This window comes from Schistocerca cancellata, chromosome 1, assembly GCF_023864275.1.
Source record: "Schistocerca cancellata isolate TAMUIC-IGC-003103 chromosome 1, iqSchCanc2.1, whole genome shotgun sequence".
Classification (NCBI taxonomy): Eukaryota; Metazoa; Arthropoda; class Insecta; order Orthoptera; family Acrididae; genus Schistocerca; species Schistocerca cancellata.
Genome location: NC_064626.1, coordinates 871,214,839 through 871,227,046, shown reverse-complemented (window position 1 = coordinate 871,227,046; position 12,208 = coordinate 871,214,839). Strand labels below are relative to the sequence as shown.

The window sequence follows — 12,208 nt, the reverse complement described above, 5'->3', positions numbered from 1 at the left end:
CAGTGATTGGTTGACACTATCAAAAACCTTAGTATCCAGCACAAATGATCTCCGGATGAGTAAGACGGTACATATTCATCTTAGTGACTATAGTAACAGGCAAAATGTGGACCGTGTAGAATCCTTGCAGACTTCAATAGCATTCTCGTCTTGATCCAGTTGTTGTTGTTGTTGTTGTTGTTGTTAAAGGGAAACACCGTAACTATGTCACAATTTTGCTTTCCTTAGACATGTAAAATTGGAGATCACAAATCTTTACACTTCATGTTAATGTATGAGAGCATCTCATTCTCAGAATATACCTTCCCTGATTATTTCCTGTGGTACTAATTGATGACATATTATACAACTGAAGACCACATAGAATAGCATTAAAATATAATTTGTTTTCACCACAAATCAAATTCTTTTGGAATTTTAATTTGTTCACTAATTCTGTCAGTCTGCATTATTTTGCAATATTCAACAATTAATAGATTTCAGACTACTGGCTCGATCTTCACTTTATTCCCAAAATATTGTGTACTTTGTTAGATCATATAACTGTGTAGTCTTCCACTGCTAGAGGCAATTGACATAAAAGAAGGGTCTAAACCCAGAACAAGACCACTGCAAACATGGGCAAAATGTTGGTTTCTCCAGTATAGTTTTTTAATATAGTGACGTGGTATCATACTCAGAAAATTTTGTTAGATCAGATTGTTCTTTCTTTATTCCATGTGTTTATTACACAACTTTACCTGCTTAAACTTTTTGTTTTGTTTTATGTATTTTCCATAAAATTATTCAAGACTCACGCTCCTGGTAAGAAGATCCACATTCCATAAGTGAATGCACACATTTCGTCCAACACCAACAACATAAAATTCCTTACTTTTATAAACATAGTACTGTATCAGTTCACAAGCAATAATACATCATTCATTTCTACAAAGGAACAATTAACTATTTGTCAATACAATACAAAATGCACTCCTCAAATTTCAGAGCAATGTACAAATTAACAGCTGGGACACTTAATTACATTATGTATTAACATACCTCTGGTTCTTCTTCTGCTCCCTCTTTCCCTGTTGTAATTCCTGGCTCTTCCTTGATCTGCACAGCATTCTGTGTGCAGCCTGTATCCTCTTCCTTACAAGATGACTCCAGGATGGAACCTTCCTTCATTTCCTGTGATGCTTGTTGCCCCAACTTCACAGTAAGATCCTCAACTTCCTTTTTCAGCTGTAAAATAAGAATAAAGAATGCATTTGCAATGCATATTTTGTCAGGTGCCACAAACATAAGACACCAGAAAGATCACTGCTCCTCTAAGCCAGTCAACTGCCGTTGCATAAATCTTCTGGGGAAATTCAGCAAATGTCATGAGCTCCCAGTATCACAAAAGATAATAATTATGGTTACTTTTGTTGGCAAACGATGGGTATTCTGTCAAATGTTGCTAAAAAATTTAAAAATACTATCCAAACCTTCCCTTTACATATAACCATGAGGTGTTAATTTTCTTACATACACTTGACAGAGAGAATTTCAAACTTCCGAAACCCAGAATACATGGGGTTAAAAATGTACAAGGCAATAAAAGGTAGTACTACATTTAACATGGAACTTGGTTCACTGAAAAGATTGCTCTTCACTTTTTTGGTGGAAAATTGCTATTATTGTATTCATTGGAGATATTTTCACAGTTTGAACAAGGGAATTACGTGTTTTATTTTTGTGTACTAAAAACTATAATAACTATGTGCATTGCTGTACCTCAGAAATGTATACAAAATATTGTCAACTTTTATAATTCTCCCAAAAATGTTCTTCTCATAAAACCTGATATATCTTCTATACATCAAATCAAATGATATGAAAATTGTATGTAAGGAGATGAATAAATCACATTTCATATCACACATTTCACATATGTAGATGTAGCTGACACTCTACCAAACTATTTTAACTAGATCTGTTACAGTGTATTACGTGAAAATAGTTACAAAACTGTACCACTAACAACAATCCCAGCACTAATGCATTTCCATCATGTATGAAAACACATTTTTCTTTTCTTCTTTTTTCAGTTTGTAGCACATGGCACTTCGGTGTGTTGCACAACAGCACTTGATGCCACCTACTTGCAAAATAATTCATAAATATCATGCTACACATATTTTGCATAGTTTATTGACTATTTGCCCCAAGTTACAAATTTCTGACTGAAGTGACATTTAGTACCTTTAACCCTTTTTGCTGCTACAAACAAGCTCTTTGCATTCCATGCTGATGCTGCTTTTGTTATGGCTGTACTGCTCACAAAATGCTGGTGCCTGAGCCGAGGGAAGGCATACTGGCTGATATGAAATAAATACAATCTAATCTTTAAGAAAACTATTATGTGAAAAAATCTGCTTTTTCCACATCTCACAACCTGATACCTTTATTCCACAAAGAATTGCATTTCTTTTTGTTATTCGTCATACTTACTACACTGCATCAAATTAAGTAAAACACTGTACGAAATTTTAAAGAGTTCGCAAAGCTAAAAACACGTTGTATAAGATATTAATGTGGTTGATTTTAGCTAATTTAGTTTCATTGAATGAAATGTAGATAAGATATTGAAATTTTATTTTAAATTGAGAGCAGGACTATATCTCATTTTGTTCTTGAGTTATTGGTTTTTACATCTGAAGGACAGTCGCACACGATACACCCATTCACGTTCTTGTGCATCACGAATCACATGGTCATAACAATTGTTATATCTTATAAACATGATATCAAAATGACATTTTCTGCAAATGATACTACACAATGAGGTACTACATTGTATAAATATACTCTAAAACTTTTTTATTCACCGTGATATGGCAGTAACTCATCCACAGCAGTGAGAAGCTGGTGGCTAAGGACACATTCAGATGTCCATGGCACTGTAGAAAAAATCCAAGCAACATGCACACACACACATCCACAACACCTGATGAATGGCATAGCAGTATTTGTATGTGTGCCCACAATGAAAGGGTTAACATACTGCTTAATCACACAAGAATCTTCCAGAATGAGTTTGAAGAGTACTTTGGGCTGTTCTGGTGGAACTGTGTGTGTGTGTGTGTGTGTGTGTGTGTGTGTGTGTGTGTGTGTCTATATTTTTAAAAATAGCACACTTGATGCGAGCAATGAACTCACTCACAACATACTTGTTATATGATACCTGAAAAGGACTGCGCTCTTTCTATCCTGCACTAAGAATTTACGTGGACCCAGAAATACCAACCAAGAAGCCAATGCAATTAATGCAATTACAAGTAATTCTGATGCAGCAAAAAATTTATTAAATCCTCAATGGATGAGTAAACACAGTTGCACAATGATGCAAAGAACTTTTTAGGGCATAAGGAACTTTGAAACTTCCAGGTAGATTCAAATTGTGTGCCTGAAGTTTCAAATCAGTGCCCATTCTGCCACATAGTGAGAATGTCAAGGCACAAGAACAACACGGTGATGCAATATACTATTCATATATCATGAGTTTTCTCATTTCTGTTATTACTTGATTTACAAAAAACATCTACATTCACATGACTACTTTGCAATTTACTGGTACTCTCAACTGTTCCACTCTCCAAGGCTGTGGGAAAAACAAATATCTAAATCTTTCAGTGTGAGTTCTGATTTCTCTTATTATTGTGATCATAGATAAATCACAACAAACTATTTTCGCATTCAGAGAAGAAAATGGGTGATTGAAATTTTGTGAAAAGATCTTGCCACAAAGAGTAACACCTTTGTTTTAATGATTGCTACCCCAACTCTCATATCGTACTGCAACAATTTCTCCCATTTTGTGATAATACAGAAAGAAGTGCTCTTTTTTGGACTGAATGTATGTCTTTCATCAATGCTGTCTAATAAGGATGCCATATAGTGTGGCAATACTCTAGCAGAGGATGGGCAAGTGTTGTGTATGCAGTCTCTTTGGTAGACCAGTAGTGTCTTCTAAATGTCCTGCCAATAAAACACAGTTTTTGGTGATCCTTCCCCACAACATTTTCTGTAATCACCAGGTTTTTAGTCTAATTGATGGCCTTTGAATTTGTATGATTTATTGTCTGACCAAAATGTAATGGGTACTTTTCAGTTCTCAAGCAGTCATCAAGTGAATTTTTACCTGCTTTTTTAAGTATATATATTTCGATTTTATTTTTGGTGGGTTTGGATGTTACCGTATCCAGTCTCGTTACAACAACCTCGTGATCACCAATCTGCCATGATGCTCCCTATTTGCTCAGGATCGTCTGTTGTCAAGAGGTCTAGCATGTTATTGTGTGTGCTGCTGAACCAGGAAGACCTTTCAATCGGCCGCACAGAAAGTCCTTCGCTGCCTGCCACACCTTATGACAACCTCTTACTTGACTACTGGTGAGCGGTAAACCTCAGTGCATGCAGTAACAAGGGTGGCCACAGTAGCGGACTGACTGGTGACACGTGTGATGGGCTGGAAGTTATGACAACATCTTACTTGACCACTGGTGAGCGGTAAACCTCAGTGCAAGCAGTAACAAGGGTGGCCACAGTAGCGGACTGACTCGTGACACGTGTGATGGGCTGGAAGTCCCTTGGACCCCTAAGTCAAGAAACCCCCCCCCCCCTCCCCCCCGCCATCCCAAAGTGGTGTTCATTAGTACCAGATTCAAGCTGCGTCACAGATTCCAGCACCGTCTGGAAATGGGAGTGAAGGGTTCACCAACTTGCTTACATCCAAATACAAAAATCACAGTCTGTATCTGTACTAAAGTTGGCAGAATTACACACCAAACAGTTATCCAAATGCAAGACTGCACCTACACAAACACATGATAATTAAACAACTAAGCACACAAGTAGACAAAAAAAAGACGCTTCTAGGAAGAAGCTCATACAATAATTGACAAACGAACAACGTACTCTCCTGTAGTGCTGCAAGGAGAGAAACTGCTGGCAAACCTCAGTGTCTTACAATTGTAACTGAGTGTTCCAGCAAAAGAAAACAACTGTCATGGTATATATGGTGAAACTATAAACTAGACAGCTATTAAAACTTTTATATCCGGTTTTGGATTTCCTATGTTATGAAACTTGATCAAATTTTCATACAGTTGCAAGGGATACAGCAATGAAATAGCTTAAAAACATAGCTTTGTGAGGCAAAAACAAAATTGTGTGATACAGTATTTTAAACTATGGCTGACAATATGTGTGAGCAAAAACTATGAGAAAGATGCATACAACATGCAATAACAAAAATTAATACCAAGTTTTAACTACGTGATTTATGTCAGTGACAGAGTGTCAGTGGTAAGAATGACAAGACAATAAAGCAGTATCTAGTTAAATCAAAATATGGCATTGAAAACACAGAAAATGCAACTGATTCAACATGGGATTGTAGAAAATGGTTTTTTAGAAAATCAGATACACTTTTCTTTGTAGGTCATGAAAGCTGTAATAGCCATGTTGGAATAAAAGGAAAAATAAAAATGAAGACAGATTTTTAACAGTATTTTCTACCCTGTTTTATCAATGAGCACAATATTTAGAAGGTAAGACAAATACTGCAAACAAGCAATTTCATTACTAAGCGTTACTCTTCTCCATTCCACTAGGGCAGTGTTTCTTTCATATTTCCTGGTGTGCAATTGTAACCATATGCAAATACAATAAATAATGTAACACACAAAACTCTTCAACTTCTTAAAATTAGATGATTACCCAGCCAAGAAATTGCCAAACTGATAAAAGACAGGATATAATTAGATCTAACAACTGAAGTAGGCTGTTTAATTACACTACTAACAATTGTTTTCAAACAAATGAATTTTTACTATTTAAAAAAAGAGACTGTTTCGTTTATATTTACTTGCAATATCATAACATTTGAGGGACTACTTGCCTTTGGTATCTCTGCATTGGCTTCCTTGTATTTGCGCTTGTAACGGTGAACTTCACCTTTGAGTTGCTGATTGTGGTTTTGAAGTGAAGTAATTAGGTGACGCATCTCGCGATTTATCGGGCCAGTCTGTTCATTCGCTGCCAAATTTTGCTCAAATTCAATGCGTAACATCTCATATTCTTTTCGAAGTTGTGCTAGGACATCCTCCAATTGGATCACTTCAGTACGCAGCTTCTTCTGTGCCATTAACTCCTCACTCTGTATTGATAAGAAATTAAGACATTGTAGAATTGCATAACAGCTATGTCACATAAATTATAACTGATGTATGTGCAACACTTCCCCAACAGAAAAATGCTGCTGATTAAGCAAAGGAATAACTGGTTTTGCACAACATATGGAAAATTTTGTACAACATATGGAACATGAGAATTGAATAATATGGAGTGACACTGTTCTTCGCATCCCACCAAGCGAGGTGGTGCAGTGGTTAGCACATTGGACTCGCATTCGGGAGGACGACAGTTAATCCCGCGTCCGACCATCCTGATTTAGGTTTTCCGTGATTTCCCTAAATTGCTCCAGGCAAATGCCGAGATGGTTCCTTTGAAAGGGCAAGTTCGACTTCCTTCCCCATTCTTCCCTAATCCGACGAGACCGATGACTCGCTGTTTGGTCTCTTCCTCCCACACACTGCCCACTCAACACTGAGTTAAGATTTAACAGACAGAATGGTGACATTAGTAATCTTTCTTTATACCATGATGCCTGTCACAATTAGCATAAGCAAGGATTATTTACACTTAAAGAAGAAAACATCTAGATATTCAGGGTGATCAGGAACAGTCTGGAAACCTAGCTTTTCAGACTGTTTCTGACCATCCTACGTAATGTCACTGAAACAGTGCCCACAAATATTTAAATCTTAACAATTCTGTCTCAAAATTTACTAGTTTCCTTGAGTGCATTTTCCTTTTGTTATGAGGTTCACTCAAATGAAATATGGTCTGTGCATCTACCTTTTCCTTACACGTAAGGTGGCGCCACATAATTGTGGGAATGGTGGCACCATCTATTGGTAGAGAGACTGACGCATGCACACCATCTGATGTTGCATAGCGCCAGTGTGATTTCACGCTGAAGAGAAGGTGGTCACGAAGAGTGCTGCGATTTTTGGTGGCGGAGGGAGTTGGAGGCCGTGAAATGTATCGACTGATGAAGGCTGTGTACGGTGAGCTCAGTCTGAGTTGTTCAAGTGTTATGGAATGGCGCAAAACAATTCCTTGAGGGGCGCGAGCCACTGGAAGATGTTGCTCATCCTGGACCACTCATCATGTCATCACACCAGAAATGGTTGCAGAAGTGAATGCTTTAGTTTTGAACAACCGTGGAATCATCATGGACAAGATCCATTGGTTACTGGGTATTAGCGTGGGCACTGCCCACACCATAATGCATCAACAAATGAACTTGTCTTTAAGTCAAGTGCAATGTTATCATGAGGAGGAATACGGCTTTCTGTCGCATATTGCCACAGGTCATGAAACACAATGCCCAACATCATCAAACCACTTCACAGAACCTTAGATGAGCCATCAAATCGATACGCCGAGGCATGTTGTTCAATGGCATTATCCTCCCACGTGATAATGCCCACCCACATACGGCCAATGCGTTGAAGATGATGTTGCAGCAGTTTTGGTGAGCAACTGCTGGAACATCCACTGTATAGTTCCAATATTTTTCCATGTGACTCATGTGTTTGGACCTCTAAAACAAGCTATTCGCGGACATTGATTTGTAATGGGCAACGAAGTGTGTGACTGGGTCCAGACCTGGATCCGACAGTAGCCTACTAGCTTCTTCAAGGATGGAATCAACTGGTTAGTGTCGCAATGGGATAAATGTGCCAACAAATTCGGTGACTATTTTTGATTATGTGTACTTTGTACAACTACATTTTTGAGTTAATAAAATCATTACCGTTACTCTACACTAGTGACCAGATTTCATTTGAATGCTCCTTACACAAAATATTTTCCACGTTTGACAATGTTCTCCCATATGTGACACTACTTTGGCTTCCTCACTAGAACACAACTGACATCACAAATAAAACGCAACCTCACATTCCTTGTTCAAAAGTTAACTTAAAGAGAGAGAGAGAGAGAGAGAGAGAGAGAGAGAGAGAGAGAGAGAGAGGGGGGGGGGGGGGGGGGAAATAAAAAAATAAAATAAAAAAAAAGAAACTGACTTTTCAATATCCTCAAGTTGCTGCTCAGTGGAAGCTGAGCAGACATGAAACAAACTCTTGTTTCCCACAGTCATTTGATTGCAGACATGAGGTTACTGATTTGATGAATTCTTGGTTCTTCTCCTTACCTCATGCTAATTCTGCACTATTGCTTCGCATTCACTATAAAAATGGAAATAATCGTGTGACATCGTTGGCCGGGAGGCCCCATTCGGGGAGTTCGGCCGCAGTATTGCAAGTCCTTTTTAGGTGACACCACATCCGGCGACTTGCGAGTCAATGATGATGAAGGACACAAAACACCCAGTCCCCTGCTGGGAATCAAACCTAGGGCCCCTGCGTGGTAGGCAGTAACACTACTGCTATGCTACGGAGGTGGACTGTCCACTACAAGTAAAACCTACATAAGAAAATCATTACGAAAGATTATGCATATGTATAGTCTCATTACCTGCTCCAACTGTAAATGAAATCCATTAGATACAGGCTTGGTTTACATTACTGATAATTTCGTGCTTTGTATTATGAAGAATCATACTCACATCTCTCAATGACAAACTTGAAATAAATTGTTCATAATTTCACTGAGCTGTGGACTGAATTCTGCCACTCCCTTGTATAAATTTTAAAATCACAGTAAACATCAGCTTTGTACAATGTGACTTTGCTAATAGCATATTTGATTGTCACATGAGAAAACTATCTCCTTTACAATCTCCAAATAGTGTCAGTAGTTCAAAACAGTCTCAAACTCAGTTACTTATCTTATTGGTTTAGGATGCAAAGCTACTTCTTGTACTACTTGCTGAATTTTTCCGCCAATTTAATGCAACCAACATCATTATCTTCATCTTGAATATTATGATATTCACTTCAGGAGTAGAAATCTAAATTCTTCCACACTACATGAAAAGTACGTGTCAGAGAAGTAACTTTGCATATAAGTTCTTTACCAGTATACTTATATGTGGCACCATATGTACCCATTATGAGAAAGTTGTTTTTATTTGCTTCCCCAGGTCCGTAAATGGTTTTATTGTATATGTATTCAGCATACTCTTCTTCAAAAGCAAATGCATTAATGTAACAGACATATGAACGAGGTGTACCGTGCTAGCTCTTTCTTAATGTCAACACGCTGAGAATTTTCAAGTCAGTATACTTTATACTTTTCAAGAAATTGAGAATGGTGGCAGCTGCCCCGAGTGAGAATTCATTTAATCTATGAGTATGAAAAAGGACTCATTTTTACGACCTAAAATACCTGGAAAATTATCACTAAAGTAAACTGAAAATATCAATTAAAAAGACTTTTTAAGAAATCTCATTCTTTGAAGGTGTAAGGAAAATTTTTGTCTGAACCATCTTAGGGCTATTGCAGTGTATGACCCAGCAGAGATTCTCAAAGGCAAGTGAACTTCTGTTGACAGAACACACGCTCACATTTAGAAAATATTTCAACATTTCCTGAAACAACTGAAACATGCACTTTTATATTTTGCTTTAGTTTCCAAACAAATCTAAAAAATTGACACTCACGTACAGATATTTCATAAATGGGCATTACATCTAGTACATCGGTATTTTTGTTTCAGTAGCTATACCTGGTACAAATACAACAATGACCTTACAATCACAACAAGCAAATAAACCATCAATTTATCTTCAACATGTATGGAGCAAAACTGATGCGAATTTCCTAAAGCCACATGTATTGTTCATTTCTTTCAACATTAAAAGAACTGTTGTTTCATAAACGTGTAAAAAATGAAGTAAAAGCTTAAAGATGACATCCTTGAAAAATTAAATAAATGAAAGTATCTATATGCTGAAAAATGCAAAATTAAATTTACATTTCTATAGACAGAACATTTTGGACTTTAGTACTAGTGAACAATGTGTACCCCATAACGAAAGAAAAATTACGCGTCAACAAACTCGGGGCATTACTAATACCGTATTTACTCGAATCTAAGCCGCACTTTTTTTCCGGTTTTTGTAATCCAAAAAACCGCCTGCGGCTTAGAATCGAGTGCAAAGTAAGCGGAAGTTCTGAAAAATGTTGGTAGGTGCCGCCACAACTAACTTCTGCCGTCGAATATATGTAGCGATTCACATGCATGCTTTTCAGGCACAAAGATAAATACTGGCGCCAAAACCTCTGCGTCAGTAAATAAATAATAAAAAAAAAAAAAACGATGGAAGACGAAATTTTTTCTCCGCCCCGAGTTTCGACCACTGCATTTTCATACATTATGCAACGAAGTAAATACAAATTCCGTATTGTTAGTCTTCGAATGTAGCAACATTTCAATGTACTGTACTACGAAAATCCGACTGGCAAGACTGTTTGGGATGTTTGTCAATATGGCCAACTCTACGTTCTGAATTTTTTCTACCTATGAGAAGAGATGGTTACTAATAGGAACTTTTATGAATTGTGAATCACATGCAGTATTCTCTTCACCATAAGAATAATACGTATATAAACATTTTGCCATGTATTCTTTCGTGTTTGCTGCTATCTCATTTAAATCCTGTCCGCTTAATAAACTACGAAACTAGAGTGAGACAACAGCAAACGCCGAAGAATATACATATCATTTCATGTTTATATTTGTATTATTCTTATGCCTAATGGTGATAGTCAGAAATGAAGCACGTCAATTGACTAGATTTTTAAATCTAAGATGACTAATTTCTGTGCAGAATGTAATGTACTAAAGAGACGTCTGCAAAGATTTTCAAACAGAAAAATTTTCGCTAAACTCTCGTTCAGAACATCTTCTATCATACGCAGTCTATTATTTGGTTCTTGTTGATCATTATCAAAGAAAGCAGCAGTGTTAGTAACAACAAATAGCAGTCTCTTGCCATTGTTTCGCTAATGAGACGATTTCTCTCTTTTTCTTTTTTTAATTGTAAGCGGCGGTAGTGCGCACAAAAGCAAGCCACGCCGCGAGCGGCGACAGGCCGTAAACACTAATTATCAGAATGCGACAAACAGTGCATGACACAGTACAGTAATGCATTTTCAGCTTAGAGTGACGTAAACACCTATAACAAAGAGAACGGCACTTATAAGATCAAAGAAAAATAAGCAATCGATCCAAACCAGACGAAGCACGTGAAAAAGGAAGGGTACCCGTATAATTATGGACGGAGCGCCTGACGCATAGCTATGGCTACCTGGTAAAGCCTAACTGCTTAGCTTACTACGCGAACCAAACTACTGTAGCTGTATCGTCATTCATTCGACCTAAATTGTGTCTCATATTACAATGGACCAACTTTGTTTCGATTTGGAGGTGCGGCCTAAAACTTTACTCTCCCCTTGAATTTCGAGTCTCATATTTCAGGTGCGGCTTAGATTCGGGAAAATTTTTTTTCCTTGATTTCGAGTCTCATTTTTCAGGTGCGGCTTAGATTCGAGTGCGGCTTAGATTCGAGTAAATACGGTAAGCCGTAATAAAATTATCTAAGCTGCAACTGACTGAGTGACAAAATTGCTACATATATACCTACACATTCCACAAGCCACTATATGGTGCGTGGCGAAGCGGGTAACTTATACCAGTACTAGTCAATCCCTTTCCTGTTTCACTCGCAAATGGAGAGAGGGAAAATGACTTGTCTATGCGCCACTGTGCAAATCCCAGTTTCTTATCTCGTCCTCAAGAGAAATGAACATTTGCAGCAGTAGAATCTTTCTGCAGACAGCATTTCACAAAGAGAACATCATCTTACCCTCCATGTATTGCCTTGTGAGTTCACAAAGCATTTCCGTAATACCTGTGGGCTGACTGAACCTGCAGCTTAGAAATCCAACAGCACGGCTCTAAATTGCTTTTGTATAATCCTTCAATACACCTCCATGGTGATCACAACAGTCAAGCAATGTTGAAGAATGGGTCAGATTAGTTATAGATGAGATACTTTCCTAAAATTTTACCAATAAACTGAAATCAAACATTCGCCAGCTGTGGTCCTTTTTAATTTGTGGCTGATAACTTTGAACTATTAAA

At 37.6% G+C, this 12,208-nt stretch overlaps 1 protein-coding gene across 5 annotated transcripts in view; it reads right to left on the bottom strand.

Annotated features, from left to right (window-relative positions):
• The window catches only part of LOC126190053 (E3 ubiquitin-protein ligase Bre1), a 262,588-nt gene that overhangs the window by 132,643 nt on the left and 117,737 nt on the right, over positions 1–12,208 (bottom strand). For all 5 annotated transcript variants that reach the window (XM_049930989.1, XM_049930991.1, XM_049930992.1 and 2 more), the window contains exons 9-10: positions 5,930–6,187; positions 1,042–1,227 (exon numbers count right to left, since the gene is read on the bottom strand). In XM_049930989.1, the coding sequence (XP_049786946.1) occupies positions 1,042–1,227; positions 5,930–6,187 (444 nt within the window). The remainder of the gene's footprint in view (positions 1–1,041; positions 1,228–5,929; positions 6,188–12,208) is intronic.